We start from the raw sequence: 21,935 nt of genomic DNA, 5'->3' as shown, positions 1-21,935 counted from the left end.
GAATACTTACCTATCCAGGACTGGAACTTGGGTATCTACAAAAAAAAAAATCAGAAAAAAATATTAAGTGAAAACATACAAATTACGTGACTGCTCAATATTTGCAACATGGTATTTAATTAAGGTATTTTAAGAAGTAGTTACCTGCTATGGATGTGCTGAGTGTTCATCTTCACAGAAGAATCCAAAAGTGAGTTTTACAAAGACTTAATCTTTCTTTTTTTTGTACAAATAAATGTTCACGCTACTCATGCCAAGATTCCAGTTCGCACAGCTGTGACCTGGACAAATACAAAGGTGCTCCTCTATACCAGAGACTTGAACCTCAGAGATGATGATTAATGGTTTGGTCTTGGGGGCAGGCATTTTTCATCATATTCTGAACAGCAATATGAAAAGGTCACTTCTTTGTCCCCAAATACAATCAGTATGTGTGCACATGCTATAAGGTGCAATATAAGCCTTGAAACACAAGTGCTAAATAGATTGTGTATTTTCTTGCTCTGTAAGAACGAGCACACAGTAAGATGGAAGGTCTAGAGCTATACTCACATTAATGTATTACGAAAAAAAGCAGGGAGGGAAGCCCAGCTATGAGACTTCAAAGTGTCAAATAAGCCCTTTAAGAAAAGGGAAGAAAATCAGGTACACATTTTCATCTGTGCAGTTTTAATGCAGAGAACTACCAAAGTTTAACATTGGGACCAGGTAGCATTCAAAAGAATGCTGGAAAATACTACTTCAAGACTAGATGCACTAAAAGAAAATTTGACAGTTACTGCAAGATATCATCGCAATTATAAGCCTTATTCAGTAAAATAACACAGCATTGACTTTTTTATGATTTTAAGATTATACTCATTTATGAAGACATAGATTACTGTAAAATCTCTGAACAGCATGTTATTTCATCTCTGATGCAGAAAAGTTGATTTATACAAACAAATGTGTAAAGTAAGGTTCCAATACAACTCTTAAAGACTGCCAACTTAAAAACCTCATTATAATATTAGTATTTCCTGCCAGATATATATTTAGCATACCTCACATGAAGTGAGAGTATCCTCTCATATACACCATATTAGCACATTTAGAAACAAGTGACACATGGCTGGTTGAAGAAATGCAGCTTGTACAGCATCAACACTCCACAACAGATTTACTTGGCACCTACGCCTAGTATAAAACATGCTTTCCTCAGCTGCATCTGGGTATTAGTACCATTCTGCTCGAGTTCCAACTCTTTTCTCTCAAGTTATACAATTAGAACAAGTGGCTGGCATACTACGGCTATTTTGAATAGCTTTATCCTTTTAGAAAAATCTTGGAAGTTTTCTCAAATGCTGTTAGATCCCTGCAAGTTAATTCCTGGTTAAACAGCAGCAAAACCATGACTTAGAAATACTTATGGATCAAGGAACAGCTGAGTCTACTAACAGACTGAATACTGCAGAAATATCAGTTTACTAGAGAAATTAAACCACTTCAGTAAAGTATTTCCGAAGTTATATGACATGTAGTTTGTTTCTTTAAGAATAAAAATGTTCCTTGCAACTTCATTCTCTAGTAATTATTCTCCTTTTCTCCTTCCAGCAGCCATGCCTTTACTGATTAAGGATAACCTATTAATGGACTTTAGTCTTTATTTCTTCTGTAGATTATCCATAAAAACATGTTTCTTTATTTCTCTTTCTTTGGCAGTTACTTCAAACACTAATCGCTCTCTCTTCTTAAGATCAGTTTTGTACACGCTCCTCCAAGACAGAATGGTTAAAGGCAATTATCTTGACAAGTTTCCTCAGCAAAAGACATGAAGAGCTGCGGATAGAAAATAAAAAAAAATAAATTTTCAATTAGCAAAACTAGCAACAGAATCTAAATTTTTAGCTGAAGTTGTTCATACAAAACAGCTTGTACACATTAAGACATCAGACTGCAGAGCAGTCCTTCAGCACACATCAGCAGATACTTTCTAGCTCTGTTTGACTGTATGTTACTTTGCTGCATAAGGAACATTTTTTGTAGATAGTTCAGAGACTTAAATTGCAGTATCAGTCTTCAATTAGTTTTCTGCTTTTATAGAAAGCAGAAAATGTGTTTAAATGCCAGCAAGCCACAATGTCAGCTTAGGACTTGGTTCCAATTCAGTCCTCAGAAGGCAGTGTTGTAAGGGCCTACAAATACAAATGAACTCCTGAAACAGTTGAAAAGTTAGATTGTTTCAAAGCATTTGATTTGTTTCCCTAGCCAGACAACGGATTAATTTAACAAGTGGCAAGAGCGGTCTCTTAAGATCTGTTTAGTACAAGCAGTAGCTGTCTGAGATTTACTACAATTCTTGCACCAACATAGAAAGCAGCATAATAAGCTCCTCCTTGTTGTAAATGGCCTTAAACACACAAACCACCTTGCCGCTCCAGTTGGCTTACACCTAGGCACCAAAGCTTTCCGCAGAAACAAACCATTATTAGTGTATCTGCATTTGTGTTTTTGACATGTAGGCACCTCATGAGGTGTTGTCAACACACCATATGCTGTGCTTCCTGCATTTGCTCCTGCACCTTCTACATTACTAATTATCTTTGTTACCACAAGAAAGAAACTAGAGTGGGCAGGTGAAACAGTTGGGGGTCAGAACCGGGGATTATTAAGATAATAAATTTCAATTCTCAAGTTACACAAAAAGCTAATTTTCCATCACCCACTACTACAACTAGAAAAGAATGGGAGTGTTAAGAAAGATGGTGGAAGCTGGCAAGCGATCATTTAAAAAGCACCTGCTCAAAAGACCCTTCTTCCTCTTCCACAAACAAAATGCTTCTTTATCTTTTCTCATTCTCCTCCATATCACCAAAATTAACAGTTAATGAAAATTACCTGCTGCAGAGAATTCTTCTTTCTCCTCATTTCCTTCAAGTTCATTTTCCATATACTGCCATTTTCACAAAGCTTTAATGATGAAGAACTCCCAGTTTGCTGAAGAGAACTTCGGGGGTTGGATTTTTGTTCGGTTTTTTTCTTTTTTTCCCTTTTTTTCATGACCCTTGTTTAGTAAGTTACTAGAGCTTTGGCTGTCATAGGTTGGCACTGTACCCTTCATCAACAAACACTACGCAAGTTGGCAAACTAAAAAGGATGGCATTTGTTATCAAGGCTCTAAAAAACTTTTGCATCAATTGAACATGCCAGACACATCCACAGTGGTTTAAATTTCTTAAAATGAATTTCAGACAAAGGTCAGGAGGCTTTAAGCCACTTTAATGTTTGAATTCCTGAATTAAATGTCAGTCACAAAAATACACAAGATGTCACCTACTGTAATTTGTACATTTCATATGTGAATTACCAGAGCAATTAAAGCCTAAAAGGAGTTTAGAGCACAGATGAAAGACATGCCCAAAATTTCTGTAGACAGTACAAGAAATGTGGCTTAAGACAAGACAAACAGGAATACGGTTTCAGTGGAAAAGAGCAGCAAGAAAAACACCTTCATATACCCCATTTGGCAACAGCATGAATATACTTCACCTTTTTTGGTTAAGTCTGATTAGAAAAAAAAAGACAAAACACCCTCAAACTACTCAATACAGAGAAGTATCTTCCAGTATATTTAACAGGAATACCTAATTTGTACACTATCTAAAGGAAACTTGTAGAGATGTCACAGATAAGGTCACTAGGGAATCTAGCATATGTGTTTGACTCTTGAGTAATTAAGTCACCTTTAGGCTTTTCATTGCAGCCACTAAAAGAAGTCTACTTAAAACTGGGATATCACAACAGTTACAGGAAAACAGGACTAGAATTAATTTAGAAGCCAGTAATAGTGCTGACTAACTGCCAAAATTTAGAATTAACTTTTAAAACAACTTGGTGGCTTTTACATTGTTTTATGCAAAGCAACTACTAAGTACTTGCTTTGCAAAAGTATTCCAGGCACAGAGTGCAACTCCCTTGAATACTAGCTCCTCGGAATAAGCGGCAGTCTAGCACAAGACTTCTACTGAAATACTAAGAGAATACATCTACCTCTAAGGTTAAGCAAAGCCAAGAATTTAGAGGGCATTAAATTAGAAGGCATGTAGAAGTTCGAGCAACTTAAGGGCAGTGACAGTTTCACTGCCGACCCCAAATTCTCAACCTAGTTTCTAGGATTCCCACAGAATTTAAATACTTACATACAAATGCCTGACATCCACCTCACATTCAGTAAGTTCCAAAATTAAGTTTCTTCTTCTAGAAGCATCTGTACTACACTTCCCAATCTCACATTATTTTTCCAGGCCACCAACAAATCCATCCACTCTTCTGAGGGGCAGCCTTAGTCCTTGCCTTTCTAACCCCGAACTTAAGACAGTATGACAGCAGTTTAAGCTGCAAGACTTCCAAGCTGAACCCAACCAAGTCAACAATTTATTGAACCTTCACAATTACACAATGTTCACAATCTGAGCTCTGCTTATGCCCCATTCATTTTTGTATCCAAAGCTGTGAAAAACTCCCGCCACACATTTTATAGCCATCACCTTGTTGGACCATAAACCCAATGTAGTACTCAAAAGTTGGAAACCATCTCATTTCACTTCAAATCTGGGTGCCATGCAACAGAATAAACAGGTTACAAGTAAGCAATACATTTTTACAGGTTATCCAGAAAAGCAAGGGATTACAGGAGGGAAAAAAAAAAGGAAAGAAAAGGCAAGGGAAAAACATAGAAGCAGCAGTAATTGTACCAGGTAAGTAGCACAGATCACAAACGGGACAGTAAACTACTGTCATTCACTTGGTAGTTGAAGAGTTGCGACCTCCTGCTCTTCTGAGTAAGACTTCCCACTAAACCCAGTAATTTTTAACAAAATCCCAACAACTAGAATTGCCATTGTATATTTCACAGAATGGCATGGGTCATGAAAGAAACACAGACATAGTCTTTACCAAAGAAATATTCCAATGGTATGTTAACAAAAGAATAAACAGCATTTCTATGGAAAAGTATCCATCATTTGTTTTCTTTAGTTAGCCCAAAAGAGAGTGCATATCATAGCAATAGATCACAGTTATTTTCTTCTGGACCTCTGAACACAAGATACATCTATAGAAGCAGACTACAAAATATATGTATTGACCTTAAATCTTGGTATTTAGTTAGTACTTCCTACGAGCTGTTAAGAGTTCCCTAGGCACACAGAGATAACAAATGGATCAAACATCCACCAAGTTTCAGAAAGTACCCCAAATATTAAAAAAGAACTCCACTTTGAACTTCTTTTAAGTTATTCCATGTCTTTCTGGGACACATTTGCTTTCCCAACTATGACTGTTAATCATTGGGAAAACCCACGAAGCAAAAAAAAAAAAAGCTATTTATTCTAGCACAAGAGTTTCCTTCATTTAGGAATTTGTATAATGATTTTTAACTTCCTTGACTCAGCTACAACTCCACGCTCGAAGCTTCTTGCATTGAGGACACTAAACCAAACGTATCCAATAAACAGAGAGAAACTGCGAACTGCTATCGTCTAATTCTTGCACCTTAATGCAAACACATACACATTTTTCAACTCTGAATTTGCCAAGGGACTGCTAACTTGCTCTCCTCTACTTTTTAGTCATATAAACAAATATTATCTACAAGAATTGAAAAAACTGAGGCATGTTTTTGATAGCCCAGATAACGTAGTAACTGAAGTGTCAAATGCTTTATAACGTCTAATGGTTTATCTTTAAAAAAAAACACCTAGAGAAAGCAGACAAATTTCATTTGGGATTAAAAAAACCCTTAGTTCTATTTAGTTAACACACTTGTCCAGTCAATTTATGGTTTCCTTTGAGGAGGTGGCGGCATTTCCCATTTTCTGGCAGCCACGATTTTCAAGAGGATACAACTATCTAGACATGATACACCCACAGCTCCTCAGCATCCCTGTTACAATTCCTAGCTGTTAAAGGCCAACTACATAAGGCTGCCGACAGCCTTTCATTCCACCATCTTCAGTTAGTCTCCATCCTGGAACTACAGCATGAACTGTGCTCTCCCCTATGCCTGCTGATGAGTGTAATCGTTGTCCCTTGAAGCTATAGTAACTTTTTGCCCAATACTTTCAGTTACGCTTCTTGGAAGCTTTCCTAGAATTCTGATAAACCACTGAACTCGTATCAGTTCTCAGTTTTTATATGTTATCTTAACTCAAAGGTGAAACTACAAAGGTAGAAGAGAGAGGTCTTACAGCTGATGTTAATATCCTAGCTCAGTATCGCACCTGAACACAATCACCAAGGAAGGCTACAAGCATTTTGTAGACAAAAAAGGGCACTGACAGAAAAACAAACAAACTACAGCTTGTTTTAACTTACCTTTGGAAGCAGAACATTTCAAGTTTTAAACGTGTTATCCCCAAAGCAGCCTAAATTTGTTAATCCTGCCTCTAAAGAAAACACTGTGACCTTCAGTGCTGGAGGAACTCAAAAAAAGATTAATACCTAATTCTTCAACATGGCATTTAAATTGCAGACATCAGAGATAATGAACCAAGGCAAAGGGGATTGCTGGATTTGGGATTACAGTAGAGATCAAGTCAGGTTAAAGCTGTTACAGCATTCTGGCACTGTTGTTCTTTGCAAGTACACAGAGTAAGTGTTATAATTCCCCCTACCACGTTTAAAAAAGAACAAGTCTTACTACAAAAACCTTATTTTGGATGCATTTATTCAGTTTGTCGATAACAAGAGAAGGGATGATTCTTCAGAAGATTCTTCCCTTCATACGTACATCAGGTTCTACCACCTCGCCTCTCAGGATGCAAGAAAGACTGCACAAGTCTTCGGAAAAGCCTGCAGTTTACTCCTTAGTCACCATCTAATCCAGTCATGGCTCTGCTCAAGCTCCGTCAGTCATTTTCAGGGAAGCCACTTGGCCTCTGGCTGGCAGTTGGCCAGTCACTTCTGCTATGCTTTATTTAAATCCTCCACTGTCCACGGGTCTCCTCCAATATGAGATATTAATGGCTTAAGGCCATCTCACAGTCAAGTAGCTATTCTAGGATATCACAGGGAAGCCCTAAACCACTGAAGCAAGAAGCGAACCTGAAATTAGAGACAGCTACTGTTGCCAAAGCCTCCACCAGACAGGAAAACTAAAGGAATCAAGAGTGTAAGAATAAAGATAAAGGCCAAATCCTCTTAAGACATCCCTTACCTTTATTAATCTTACAGAACACATTGGAATAAAAAGTATGTATGTTCAAATGAAATTCAAAACATTAAAATTTGAAATGCATGGGTTTATTCTAAGTGTTCAGGACTGAAAAGCAACCTGCAAAGTCTGTCCAATTGTAGTAGGGATTCTACAATTTATATTCATATACATAAATGCTATAGCTTTTCCAATCTGAACCCAGTTGCAATTACAGAGCTTTCAGGAAGTCTAAATGAGTATAACCTTGATGGTACAGTGAAGTACTTGGTTTAATCCTGCACCTACATATACGGACACACAACACTGTCTAGTCATTTGCAGATAAATTAAAGTTGTCTTCAAGAAAAAAAATTGTCACCAGAGTGAGACATAAGGACCCAGTAGAAACACCAAAGAAAAATTTGTAAAGCTGCTTCAGAAGAAAGCATGATCAGAGTGGAACATGATTTTACTGCAGTCCTCTTCCTGAATTTGGAGGAGAAAAGGAGCCACCAAGTCAGAGCATACATTGATTGTACCATTCACTAGATCCCTGTCTATCCCCACAAATCACCTTACACAAGTTTGATGTAGACAGAATAAAAACAAAAGGATAACTGGATTGCTTTACACTTATCTCAATTGTTGCACCTGTAATATATGTGAATACTAAAAGTTCTCTATTCTATTTTACTATCTCCCTGGTGGAATTTGCAATATGTCAGGTAGATAAGATAATTAACAGTGCTAGAGAAACAGTGCAGTGTTTTAAAAACAAGGTGAGGCAGTGAAAAGACTGTGCCACATTTAAAAAACTAACAAATCTTGTTATTTGAAAAAAACAAAACCTCTTATGTATGAGAAACCATAACCTCTCATACAAAATAAGAGCTCTCACTGGAAAAAACTTGCATCACTGCAATCTGTAAATAAAACTTGAGAGAAAACCATTCATAGGAACAGAAGTGTTAACTTTATGAGCTAAGGTACAATTCCCTGCATGATATTGGATAATTTCACTTTTGGCAGTTCCCAGCTACTCCTTGTTAGAAGCAACGACCCAGTTTACTTATGTAATCACTACAGAGCTGGCATTTCTAAAGCTTGCATCACTCTTGAAAATTCTCAGAACCCTGTAATTTTAAAAGCATAAACGAGTAACTAATTCTCCAAAGGCCAAGGAAAGTAGTTTCCCAGAAAGATTCTAAAGCAACTCAGCCTTCAGTAGGTGAACAATAAAGTTCTGCCACCACTAAATCAAAGTAAGTTCTGATGCAATTAACAATTCACATTAGGAAGTCTTTGGGGTAGGACAGGTTTGTCCTCCATGGCTTCTGGAAGAGTCAAAAAAATCTGCAGGATACCAATTTATTTGTTCCACTTATGTTAACATACTGTTTCACCTACAAAACCTCTTTCTAGGTTTACTATGTAAGCCTCTTCTTTAGCTAAGGGAATTGAATAAACTCAAGCGAAGAGACCACAGCAGCCTTCTTTCTCAACTTTAAAGGTAACTGCAATAAAGGTTCACCATCAATTCACCTTGTGACTCTGCTGTTACACAGAGAGACCACACTAGGGAAAATGAAAACAAGACCACGCTATCCAAGCAGAAAATTTGTAATCCAAGCACAAAACAAGGTAGAAGAGGAGACTGCAAGGCAACAGAATCATTAATGACAAATTTTAAACAGAACAAAATATACATCTTTATGCATAACAAAAAAGGAGCCGAAGAGTTTTATAGAGCATTTCAAAGAGGACAATTTAAGTAAGTATAGTGCAAAAGCTTTATGGGAGGAAGCATAAAACATGACTGAAGATTAGAGCAATCACTAAAAGCATCATGGAAGTATCAGTTAAGGGTCAACATCTTAATAACAAAGAAATGACACCAACTTACACTTAATGGGATACCTAAAAGGAAACTAAACCCAAAGCATACTGATCTTGTTCTTCAGGAGACTGATGGATACACATCGGATATCATCCACTTATCTTTTTCATTTACTCACTTCATTAATAAGGATTTTTTTTCCCTTCATTGGCAAATGTTAACATGGAAAATCCAAAACAAGAACAAACAGTAAATCATGTCATGCTTGTGTGGAGTAACAACTTCAAATTTAGAAAAGTAAATAACAGAACAAAAAAACCAAAACTTCACTCAAAACATTAAGCCAAATTATGCAAGCATCACTGAGAACCTGGAGGGACTATGAACAAAATCAGAGTGTTTGCCAGTAATTAAAAGATATTATACATAAACTATCATTTAGCATCCTATAGTCTGTCGAATGAAGACAAAACTACCCCAAAAGAGTCCAAACACCCATTTTACAGGTAAAAGATTCACTAGGCAATTAAGCCTCCTTCAGTTTCTTCTTTCTCTGCAATAATTTGGAGATGAAACAGGTTTTGTCCAAAGCACCTTCCCAGAAAACAGACAACATTCAAAACTTCAACACAAAACAATAAAACAGTTATCCAGCAAAACTGAGAATTAACCACTGGCTGACCTACATAGAAACAGGGACAGAACAGTTACTTTACAAGAATACATTAACTTGACCTAAAGCCATATTGAAATACAATTTTCTATATATATACTCTCATGAGGCTGCTTTCAATTATGCCAATTTAATTCTCAGCACTTCCAGATACAATGAAACAAAAAAGAACTGGGAAGCTTGAGCGAACAGTTCTCTAGAACAATCCCATTAAAAAACTCTGCCAAATTAATTGGTGGTTCAATACCTCCCTCCAAAATTAACAGCAACAGTCAAAAAGTTAATTATATCCTCTGTAATACTTCCCATCAAGCACTCTTGCCACTAGATTGATGAGGGATGTGAAAGGTAGGCTTTCTTTTCTCTGCATTGTTTAAAAAACATGCTTCAGTATGTTGTGGAAGTTACTGTCACTTGAAGGTATAGTATTTGTTACCATGCTTGCAAATTTAAACTTATTTTCGGAATAATTTTCAAAGAGCTAAGGGCACGTGTTACCAACATCTGCGGAATCAAAAACTGTACCTCTTAACTTAAAAATAATTTGTAACACTCCAAATACAAAAAAGCGAGTAAAATGAAGAGTAGCCCACTCTTCTGAAGTTTCTGAACTTCCTTATTTTGCTTGTACCAAGATTATCAGAAATAACACTGAACGCCCTGACTCCACAGACAGGAAGAAAACCGATAATCATTAGATAGGTTTCATACTACTACTCTTCAGCAACACTGCGAGCCTTAGAAAGGAGTAATAACACTTCTCTTTGCAGAGGGTTTTTCAAAAGCAGAAAAATACCTACAGTAGCCACAGAACCCTCAGTAGAAAAAACAAACCTACTCTCTAACTTCTGTAAGACATGGCTACAGGCCTGCTTGTGCCTGATCAGATATATCTCACATATCTATCAGGCTGAGGCAAATATGAAAGGTGAGAACCTAGCTGGAAGTGAAATGGAGCATGTTATCCTCTGACAGTAACCGACAAATGTACAAATTGATGTTATTTGTTTCCAGCGTATCTGGTAAAGTTTCCTTGCCACAAACTGCTCGCCAACTTGTGCAAGCAAAGAATGGGAGATCAGTATCAGTTAGGAAGTAATTTAGAAGGTTTCATTTTTTCAGAGGGGTTCGACATAACAGATGCACTGTACTGCTGCAAGTGGTATTTGAAGAGGGAAAGCAAACAGTAGAGATACATTCTAGAAATTAAGAAAATACATTATACTGCATCATATATAGTACACAAGGCTATATACTACAGTTGAATATAATTCCCTGTTCACAGAAATAGGTTGGAAATATCCAAGAACAATGCGACCAGTTCATATTTCTCTACCAACTGATTATCTCAAGTTTTTAGATTTTAACAGTGTATTCAGTAATGAGTTAATGCAAAGGTTAAGGGTTTGGGAACAGTTATACAGATATTTTTTTAATAGATCCGAGAAGGCCTAGAGGAAAAAGAAAGCTGATGCAGCTCTATGGCATACAAGTCTACCAACAGTTTGAAAGACTCAAACACCCTTGAGCAGGGAAGTTTAAGTGCCAATTCAGCAAATACTGCCAATTCACATGGGCTATAACACAAGGACTTAAAACAGATTTAAGGAAGTCACACAGGTCAGTCAGTATACATTACTTGATCAAAGGGTGTAACAGCACAGAAACAGGTTGCATAAATAGATGTTATCACCAACCCTTCTTCCCATTTAAGAAACTTACAAACAGTTCAATGCCACTTAGCATGAAAAAGGGAAAGCCAAGTTTGAAACAAAGCAGATAAGCATCTTATGGCTGCCGAACAAGAAGAGAGAAGATGAAAACAGTACAGTACAAAAAAAATCATAAACGAAAGCAGACAATTACTAAAATGTCATTCAGGGTCTGTCACAAAAGAGACTGAAGAACACTGCAAATAACTGTGTCAAGGACACATCTGAAAAGAGAAGACAGTTCAAAAATGGGATTTGATTTCACAAACTCAGAACCGAGGATAACCAAGGAGGCAAAGATGCAGACAGAACTAGGCAAGATGTGCAAATCGAAGCAAGAAGCAGACCATACAGAAGGGGAATTGTTGCATAGACAGAGAATCTGCAAAATAGAGACTGTATTCCAGTATTGTTAACCATCTCTAATAGTTAATGCTAATCTTAATACTTAGTGCCTTTTTTATTATTATTTCAAAAGAAAAAAACTTCATCAGAACTTAGAGCTATTAAATTGAGATACTTTATGCCACTCAAGGACTCATGAAGAATCCAGCAAAGAATAAAGATGAGTCATAAGGTTTGAAAACAGGCTCTACCAGCACTGTGATCCAATACAGAGCTATGAAAAGCATTGTAATTAAAATATCAAGAATTTTACAAAACATTAAACAGGTCTTCTGGGCATTACCAGCTTCCATTCTAAGTGAATACTTAATTTACAGCAAATTAGGATTTTTTTTTTTCTGAAAAGGATGCAGTGCAAATTTCCAAAGTCTTCCGAGTATCATTATCACAGACTTGCCATCAAAGGAAAGCAAAATGAAACATAGTAGAAGACAGAAAACTACCACACTGCATTCAATTAAGATTTTCACTGCTATGGAATATTCCAAAATCTTGAAACTGTTTTCTTTACGCGACCTGTGTCATGGAGAAAATACTGACTCTTTTTTAATCATAATGCTGAGGTGATTTTCATTTGGGAGTTGCTTATATGAAGTAATATTCAAATGCAATTAAAAAGATAGAATATTTTATGTTAAGTTCTTTAGGGCAGGAACTGACTTGGTTCTTGTATTTATGTAAAGGAATGCAAATATTTAACATTGAGTATCATAGAGACACCTCGCACTTTTGCCACAAACTAATAAAAGGGTACTCAAAGTAATTAGAATTCCAACTAAGTTTCAGTAGCTTATAAAGAACCATATTTTGGATAACTCTTCAAACATTTTACATCTCATTTACTTATAGATGTTAGCATTGTATTTGGTAAAGACTAATAGCACTTGCTAAAAAAAAAAATATTCCTTCATCCTGTCAGAAATCAAAGCTTATTAATCGCTGTAAAATTAAAACCAGCTGTCCTGAAGAGCTGTAAGTTTTCCAGAGTTGTAAACGTACATAAAAGCAAGCATAAAAGTACACACAAAGCAGCATTAGAAAAATTACTGCTATTTATAGGTTCCACAGGTCCCAAAAATAAGTCAAGTGGATGCACCCCTGCAGAGCCTTGGTGACTTCCAGTAATAATTACCAGTCACTCTGGAGCCTCACAGTCAATCTAGTGATTCTAGTCCAAGACTCAGCACAAGTAACTGCATTCATCCCCCAAGGACTGAGACAACTGTGCATGTACACACAATTTGACCACAGAACCACAGGCTACCATCTTTCTGCTACTTCCCATCTTATCTCTTCAGAGGCTACATTTACTGCTTGGAAACCTTAAAGGCAACATACATGCATACGTTCGTACACCAGTCTGTAGTATGAACTAAAATTAAAAATGTTCTTTGATTTGCAAAGTATTTTAACTATTCTTTGTGCGATGCTAGGTAACATGAATTGACTACACAACACATTTATGACCCTACGCATAGGCTAAACACCACCTCTGAGAAAGTAGCCAAGATAAAACCATCACTAAAAACCACTGACTCTCGCTCAAACCAACTCTTACCAGTTCTTCCGGGATCTTCAGCTGCTCTGTCCCCAACTACAGAGCATTACAGTACTACTACAGCATTACATACAATGCCTTAATCTTAAATCACCATCTTCTATTTCCCCTCAATTTTAGTCTTTCACTCATGTAACTTTTTGGTGTCTCACCAAGGAAGGGAATCTGGCCACCTTCTAGCTCGTTTTTTCAAGGCCTCTCAAAAGAGAATTTTTCGGATCGAACTCAGGCAAACTCAGCTGCACCAACACCAGAGTTGCACTCTAACATTCAAAACTACATGAGTTCAAACTCTCTAACCTTCCATATTTTGTAAATTGCACTTATCGCTAATCTGACTTTTCAATGCACTATCTGAAATAAAAAGTTAACAGCAGCAGCACCCAATGCAAATGCTTTAATCTTATTATTAAAATAACCAAACCAATAAAATATTTCAGGAAAGTACCATTTTTTTTAAGAATCACTGAAAAAGTTTAAGCAAGGTATAGATATTTCACTAGATGCCCCATGAAGAACAGTGGTTAGAGTGCTAAGATAGCCTACTTAAAGTCAAATATAAAAACCAAGTCTCTATTTATACTGCACTTTTTGTTACTGTCATTTAAACATTTTCTATTTGTCATGATTATCATGACTTTTTTCTAGACTTGTTAGCAGCTCTACATGCAATCAAACTTTTATTTGGGAAATCTGAAGTGTTCCTTTGGTGTTACCAACAAAATGGACCCGTGACTGCTCAGATACCGAGGTGCTAAGCCTGTTAAGCAGCAGCTCAATACTAAACTAAACTTGCCCAAGGGAACATCCTTACATATACAACACTGAAAAAGCTGTTCAGTCATCATGCTAGCAAAGTACATAGTCATGTTCTCCTTCATAAGCTCAGGCGTAAAGCCATATTCATGGAGTCTATTTCAAAAAACAGTCCTCTCTGCTAGCCATAGTATCATTGAGCAGAGAGAATTCCAAGTGACTTCTTTCAGCTTCAGTGATGCTATTCAGAACTTACATGTTCAGCAGTGGAACAACAGTTGTTTTTTATCTTTTACTACCCATTACAGAAAACCCAAAACACCTGGTAAATATACATAGAGGAGCTATTCACAGGATAACAGAGAAGCAGTAGAGGTCTTCCTTCCCAAGTTTCCAGCTGCTTAAAATAAAGGGTAAAAAGCCTCCACATTTGTCACAAATATACTGGAGGAAGACAAGTATTTCCACGGCATTTAAAGATGATCTGAGGATTATATTCTTGTAAGAATCACAGCTGAATCCACTTTCCCAGTAGCTGAGTTTCTTCCCAGAAACATATTAACCCTGGCCCTCCTTTCCGGGCTTCCTATCTGTGACCCTACTCCTTCCTCTCTGCCCCTCCTGAATGCTGACTGAAGTTCTTCAACTAACAAATGTCTTGGTACGTTTTTTTAATTCCTACTTCACCTTAGACAATGATTTAAAGTGTTTGTGAACTTCAATCTGACTGCATAAGCTTTTTAAAATAGGCATGGTATCAGCTTACTGGGGGAGTTCCGTTTTTTTGCCTTAAGTTTGTTAAAAAATGTCCATCAACAGCAACTTCACAAATATTCACCTGAGTGTATTAACTGGCACAACCTGTTCACAGCTTGGATGCCAAGATTTTTATTGGCAGTTCATGAGGAATGCCATCCTTCAATCCAAAGCATTTCAAGGGTTTCTGAGACTTCTTTAACGCAGTTAAGGATTATTTATATCACTAGGGATTCTTCCTTAATTGTGGAATGGAGTATCAATAGCAGGGCCAACCGACTGCCAAGTTACAAGCAAGTCAGCTATCATCTCCAGCCCATTTTGCACCAACTACCTAATTTTCCCAAGCAGTTAAAGTACCAATGTCCTTGTGACTGTGCTAGGTATAATCTAAAAGCGATATATAAAACATTTTAATGGTCTTTGTTTGTGGAAAAGGCCTAATAGTTACTAAATTAAAATTTTCAAGATACACATTTAGAAAGTTACATGAAATGTCAAGATTAAATTTTCCTATTTAAAAGAACTATCACTCCAAAAATCACTTCACTTGAAAAATGTGGGGTTTATTCTTAGAAACACTTGCAAGTTTAAAAAAACCACCAAACACAAACCTCTCCACAGACTTGCCATTCCAATTCTGTAGAACAGACCTGTATAGGAAGACAAGCCATAGTTTAACCTGGGTTAAACTCATCTCGATATTCAATATTACTAAGGAAATATAGTATTTCACATAGTGACCAAAATAATCTAGCTACATCATACGTCAAGCAGAATATATTGCTTCTAGTCCCGTACTTAAATCACTAAGAAATCACAAATTTCAAGTCTTTTAAGATCATTGATCCAGGGAAACTGCAGTGAAAACATTCCCAAAATACTTGAGTTGGTACCCCGAAAAATTTATCTAGTCCAGATTAAAAGATGTTGGTCCATATTCAAGTCTGTCCCACTTCATTCAGCACATTAAGGCAATCTTTGCAGCAGATCTTTCTCAAAGTGCTGGTGTCAAGATCAGTTTAAGCCACGACATCTAAGAAACTGAATTGCTTTTATGAGATATAAAAGGCCCATTTCCAGGTCTAATCTCTAGAAGAAGTCACTTTAAGTGGCTAACACAATGCTACAACGATGTTGAAAGGCAGTGTATGACCAAGCTTTCAACCGCTGCACACCATCACATGCCTTAAGCCAAACGGACACACGCAATGTGTTTTCTAGTGGCTGCACCAACTCAAACAATTTATCAGCCCCAAATTCTCAAAATTTATAGCAGTTAAGACTTACTTATTTTCAGAGCTACAAACACATTATCCATTTCCTACATCACATACTAACGTTAACTTCTAAACAACAAAAAGGACCTCGGATAAGTTATTATCCCACCACGACCTCAAACTTTTTCATTTGTAGAACAAGGCCAATATTTACCAGCTTCACGAGAGCACAGCAAGACAAGCTCTTACGGTCTTTGGAAAAGAAAAAACATGTTTAAGTAATTTATATAATAAAGTCAGCCAATAAAATTCTTACAGCTTCCAGGAGTCCTAACTTTTTTCTGTTTTAATTAACAGAGGCATGCAAGTAAAACAAAATACTAATTTTCTTACAATACCCTGCTCAGAAGGTTCCAGCTGTGTAACCTTTAAGCATAAGCACTTTTCACTCCTCTCTTTTGACGTAGACCCATTCCTCCCATCATTCCTTCCCCATCACTTCAATCTTTACTCCCCCATCCCTCCCATGCTTGCTCCCCCAGAAGCAGAGGAGCTTTATCGTGACAAGGACATCACACAGTAGCACCTTGCCTATTTCTGATGATGATTCTGGCAAAGAACTAGCACGTAGGAAGCGTGGGAACAGCCAGCCCGCTTTACCCCTGTGGTCCTTCTATAGGAAACACACAGGAATAAACAAGCTTAGGAAAAGATAAAAACCTACAGGCCAGAAGAAGGAAAGGATAGAAAACAGGGAAATGTGTCACTAAATGAATTGGCTGCTAATCAACAAAGAACAGTGCAGTGAAATTTTTCTCCTGTCAGAAGTTCACAAATGATACTACCCGAAGCTGGGAGAACAGGCTCAGGAGGAAAGAGGAGGGGCAAGGAAAACAAGAGCAAATTGCTTTCAAGAAGTTATATATTAGCTCAAATTACAAAAAGTTTGTCCTATGAACACAATTTTTGGTCACCACTTCATGAAACTAAACCAAAAAAGTCTTAACACTTTCATGCTCCACTACCATAAGGATTTATTTGTCTTTACTGCCTGTGTTTAGCTGTGTTTTGTTAAAAAAGGGGAGGGAAAGCAAAAATTTTTTTTTTAGCAGGGAAATCAAAGCAATGCTGAAAATCTTATGCAAGTGTAATTTATGAACTACAGTAGGAGAATACAATATTTAAGCACACCTACAATTTAAAAAAGCTACTCTTTCTGCAACACTGTCAGGCAAGCACTGATTCAACATCCAGCTACAAGAAAGCTGTTAAGAGCTTCGTTGCTAGATTCTTCTTCAAAGTATGTATTATGTCAATCAAAACTGATAAATAATTTTCTCATAGCAGCCTGGTCTACAACTCAACATCAGTTTGTATGTCTTTCTGACATACAAAAAGAAGGGAAACAAGGAGGCAGAAGCAGATTGAGAAACCGTCACTAAAATGTGCATTTCTGCCTCATTTTTTCCCCCAGAAATACCAGCATTACTGAAGGCTCCTTTTCTAGCACTGATCAACAGAAGATATTCCCATCTCTTTTAAAATATGAATAAGCTCTCAATTTACATGTTATTAACTCAATCCCTTAATGCTTCCCCTTTCGTGTTAGGCCACATGCCTTAGAAGAGAGGTGGTTCTGAAGTTCCTGAGGCATACCCATCACAAACCATTTTCTCTTGAAGTACTCAACTTCCAATCCTCCCTATTGTTAATAGTTTAACCACAAAAATACAGAATTCTACTTCTACCACACAGTGACACAGGATTGCTTTTTAAAGTCTCTTCTCTCTTCATCAACAGGATGATTCTTCCTCTGTAGATCAGAGTTAAATAAACTTCCATATTCAAACTGGCCTCTGAACTACTCCTCTGAAAATTACTTCCAAAATAAAAACTTCTATTAAACAAACTGGCTTAAATAAGCCTACCAAATACTTAAGACCAACACACGAGCTTCACAGTTTGAATCCTCAGTCATTCCACCTGCAGAAGACCATCAGTAAGCTGTAAAATGGACCATGTAAGTGCCTCTCAGTTCCTGCCACCTGTTACAACACTGAATAGACTATTCAGATATCTGTAATGATAGCGGTGAGATTATTATTTGTTATGGTAAAACTAGGGCCATCTTCAGCTAAAACCAACTTATTTAATACCCTCCTCCCTGCTAAATAGTAAGCAATGTTTAAAAATGGTCTTCTGAGGATTTTATTGCAAAAAATATTATGGTAGTTCTTTGCTTCAGTGATTTAGAAACACTGTTAGATCAGCTTCAGCTGGAAGAAATGCACCAGAAGCACCACCACTCAAGTAAAACAAGTTAAAGTATCTGAATAGTCTAAGAGGATAGGTGCACTACATAACACTGTTTGGGTGACTCCTGTGGAATTCTGTCTTCTGTCCTACAACTATAAATCTCAAGAGCTGGATATAAACCAGAATACAGACCATACCAAGAAAACAGATTTATCTACCCTAACCCAAAACTTGTTGAAGAGCATCTATCTGTGCTATTTACCTTTTCCTAGAAATTACTACTCATAGGAAAAACTTGCTACGTCAACTCTGACGGAAGTAGCCTATCAACATTACTTCTAGCATTATGTAATGGACTCATCTTATGCTCTGCCTGATCGATTATTTTAGAACTCGCTAATACCAAAGCATCCAGAACTACATTCTTTGACTCGTTAGACGTTTATGTGTTATCTTAAGCTACCTACTAGGAACACAACAATACGTTCATCTCTCTTCACTGTAACTGTCATCTCCCTGGCCCTGTAAGAACACAGAAAAAATGTTACACCAAACTGTGAAAAAGAATTGCTCTATTTAATAAAGTAAAGGTTGAAACAAGGTCTACTCTTTCATTAAAAGTCAACTCCTTCAGTGAAAAATCCACAAGGTAATGACAGTAAAAATAACTAAATTAACTGAAATGAAATGTTTGGGGGTTTGTTTTTTAATGTTTACCAGCTGTTTAGTTTTAGCTTGGTTTTCAGACTACAAGGCATCTAAGATCAGGTGTTATCAGAACCAGTGTACTGATACAGCTAGGGTGACAACTCTCCTGGTGGTGTTACTGCTTACGCGAACAAACACCTTTACTGGCAGACATAACATCCAGCATAACTTTTTCCTAGCATCTGCATTTACACATTGCAACTGATCATACACAAAATCAGTCATGATTATACCATCAAAATATGCTAGGACCATTTTAGTTACAGCAGAATCAAGAAAAAGTAACTGAAGTTAATCATACATGAAAGTTCATTACAAGCCACTAACACACACGGACATCATGGTTAAACAACATTTTCTTTCCTTTCATGCATGTTAGCACATCTTGTCAGGCAAGCCTTTGAGAACAAAACTTTCACAGAACCACCACCTAATGGCAGCATGAGCACAACTGTCATATGGAAGGCGATCACTGTTCATCTATATATTGACAGCAATTAGCGGTATCGCAACCATGGTGTAATTTTTAATCGTAACTTTTTTCGAAGTCTCCACTTCATTAATATCTTGTTCACAAAATACAAGCCTTCTTTTCTCAGTCTTAACATACTCCAAGTCTGCATGAAGGCATTCAGTAAACACGCTGGTTTAGTCCCCAGCTGAAACCTAAACCTGTAGACATTTCAAAGTATTTCTCCAAATGCACATTTAACAAGACATTAAAGCATACACACTAAGACAGTAGGAGCACGGCGCATTGGTTTCTGCTATAACTTTATTTTTCAGAAGAACGACTGCAATTCCCTGCTTAAAAACAAAAGGAAACCCATTTTTGGCTCCCAGGCCCTGTGAGGTCTGACGTGAAATGTGATAAACAGCTGGCCTTGTTTAAAAACCTTGTTTAAAAAGGGTTAAAAACGAAAAAGTTCAAACCACTTGTATTTCTCCGCTGTAAAACCAAAATATTGCCAGTCTTCCTGCAGCCAGGGTACTGGATAATTTAGGCTAAAATAAATGTTTATTAAAAAAGGGCGTTGATTTCTTGGCAGCGGTGAAAAGCAGGAGACACCCCTAGTGTCGACGTAAAATACTACAGGACTCCATACTGTATCTCCGGGTGAATTTTACGGCAGTAGAAGGGAAATTTAAACCATCATGATTTAAAAAGCAAAGCAACCCAAATGCACACACCTGCCCGTATGGCCCTACCTTCTCCCCGCAGCCTCAAAGCCCACATCCCCATCCCATTTGAGGCGTCAGCTCTCTGAACCCGGCCCCGTTAACGTATGCATTATGTGCCCCCTCTCCCTGCCATGGGCTACGTGCATTATAGCTTTCCGGTCTGCACATGAACAGCAAAACGCCGCCGCACGGCGGGCGCGGGGGGGAGGGGGGCACCCCCCCGAGAGGGCAGAACAACCCTCGCAAGACACCGCTACCACAACGCCGGGCTCGCTCAGGGCGCCGCCGGGGAGCACCCGAAGCGCAGGCCGGGGAGCGCGAACCCTCGGCCTGGGGAAGGGGGGCGCGCCGGGGGCGGGGGTGAGGGGAGCGGGGGCCTGAGAGCGATGCGGCGGGGGGGGGGGGGGGTGGGCCGGGCCCGCGAAGCGCTGCTGGGGCGGGGGGCGGAGGCGGGGAGGCAGCGGGGCGCGGGGGGCCGAGGCGGCGGCCGTGGGCGGCGGAGGGGAAGCGGGGGGCCGTGCCGGCCCCCGGGGAGAGGCGGGGTGGCCACCGCGGTGGCCCGGGGAGGGGGGGGCGGAGGGGGAGAGCCCAGCGAGGCGCTCGCCCACGGGAGGACGTGGACGGTGAGGGGCGGGAGGCGGAGGAGACGGGTCAGAGGCAGGGCAGCGGCAGCGAGGCGGGGCGGCCGCCGGTCCGGGCCGCGGGGCTGTTGCCTCGCCCCCCACCCCCGCGGCTTGGCCCGGTCTGGAATATTCCGACGGGGCGGGAGCGGGGGGCTCCGCGGGGAGAGGAAGCGAAGGAGGGTCCTCACCATGGCGGCGGGTGGGCGTTCAGGCGTCTCCCCCGCAGTTCAATCCACCGAAGCCCGGCCTCGCTGTGCCCGTTCGGCGTCGTCGCCGCCGCCGTGCCCCGGGCCCACCGCTGCCGCCGGCTCCGGCTCCCCTCACTGCGGCAGTGGCTCGCGCTGACCCGCAACGCCGCGCAGGGAACGAGGGAGGGGGCGCGAGCGGCACTAACGCTCAGCAGCGGGGGCGGGGCCTCCCACATCCGGGCACCCGCCGCGCCGAGCACCGCCCTCGCGGGGGGCGGGGCGCGGCCGTGACGTCAGGCAGCGAGGCGGGGGAGGGAAGGCAGAGGCGGGCAGGACAAAATGGCGGCCAGAGGAGTTGTGGGGGTGGTTTCGATTGCTCTGCGGGGTTCCCCAGGGGTACGGGGTGGGGGAGAAGCCTTTGTGAAGGCAGAGTTGTGGGGCCTTGGCTCTGCTGCTAGGATGTCCCCTCTGTAAGGCGGTGAGTGTTATCTGTTGCCACAAGATAGGCCTGTGCTAGCTTCCTTAGGTCTCCTCCTAGGGAAAGGTTCCCTCAGGTGTTCAGGAGCTATTAGAGCAAGTAGCTGGTTGTCCTGGTTCTCCCACGTGCCCTCTGCTTAGGTTGGCCTCTCTCAACTACTTCATCAGCTGTGTTGCTGGAGTCTTTGCTGCTCTAGCTTTCTTCCACAGGTTATTTTTGCTTTAAAAAAAAAAAAAATGCAGACAGGGAGAAACCTCAGCATAGGTGGGAGTGGTGTTTGCTTTCCTGATGTTCTAGTTGTTACTTCCCTCAGGGGTTTTTAACCTTATATCTCAACGAGGCCATCCAGGCTGGAAGGTGCTCCAGCACCTAACAAATTTTAGGGTATTGTGTTTTAGTAGCGCTAATT

At 39.4% G+C, this 21,935-nt stretch overlaps 1 protein-coding gene across 3 annotated transcripts in view; it reads right to left on the bottom strand.

Moving 5' to 3' along the window:
• Positions 1-21,293, bottom strand: part of PPP3R1 (protein phosphatase 3 regulatory subunit B, alpha) — a 40,933-nt gene extending 19,640 nt beyond the window's left edge. The window contains exons 1-2 of one of the 3 annotated variants that reach the window (XM_040599186.1): positions 145-379; positions 11-35 (exon numbers count right to left, since the gene is read on the bottom strand). Coding sequence is in view for 1 of the 3 variants with exons in the window: in XM_040599183.1 (XP_040455117.1) it covers positions 21,049-21,051 (3 nt within the window). In the remaining 2 variants the exon portion in view is untranslated. Of the gene's footprint in view, positions 1-10; positions 380-21,048 lie in introns of those variants that run through there. The other 2 variants (XM_040599183.1, XM_040599185.1) reach the window with 2 other exon arrangements.
• Positions 21,294-21,935: the final 642 nt, after the last annotated feature.

This window comes from Falco naumanni, chromosome 6 (genome assembly GCF_017639655.2).
Source record: "Falco naumanni isolate bFalNau1 chromosome 6, bFalNau1.pat, whole genome shotgun sequence".
Taxonomy (NCBI): Eukaryota; Metazoa; Chordata; class Aves; order Falconiformes; family Falconidae; genus Falco; species Falco naumanni.
The sequence above is the reverse complement of the archived record's forward strand: the minus strand, read 5'-3'. Positions and strand labels throughout refer to the sequence as shown.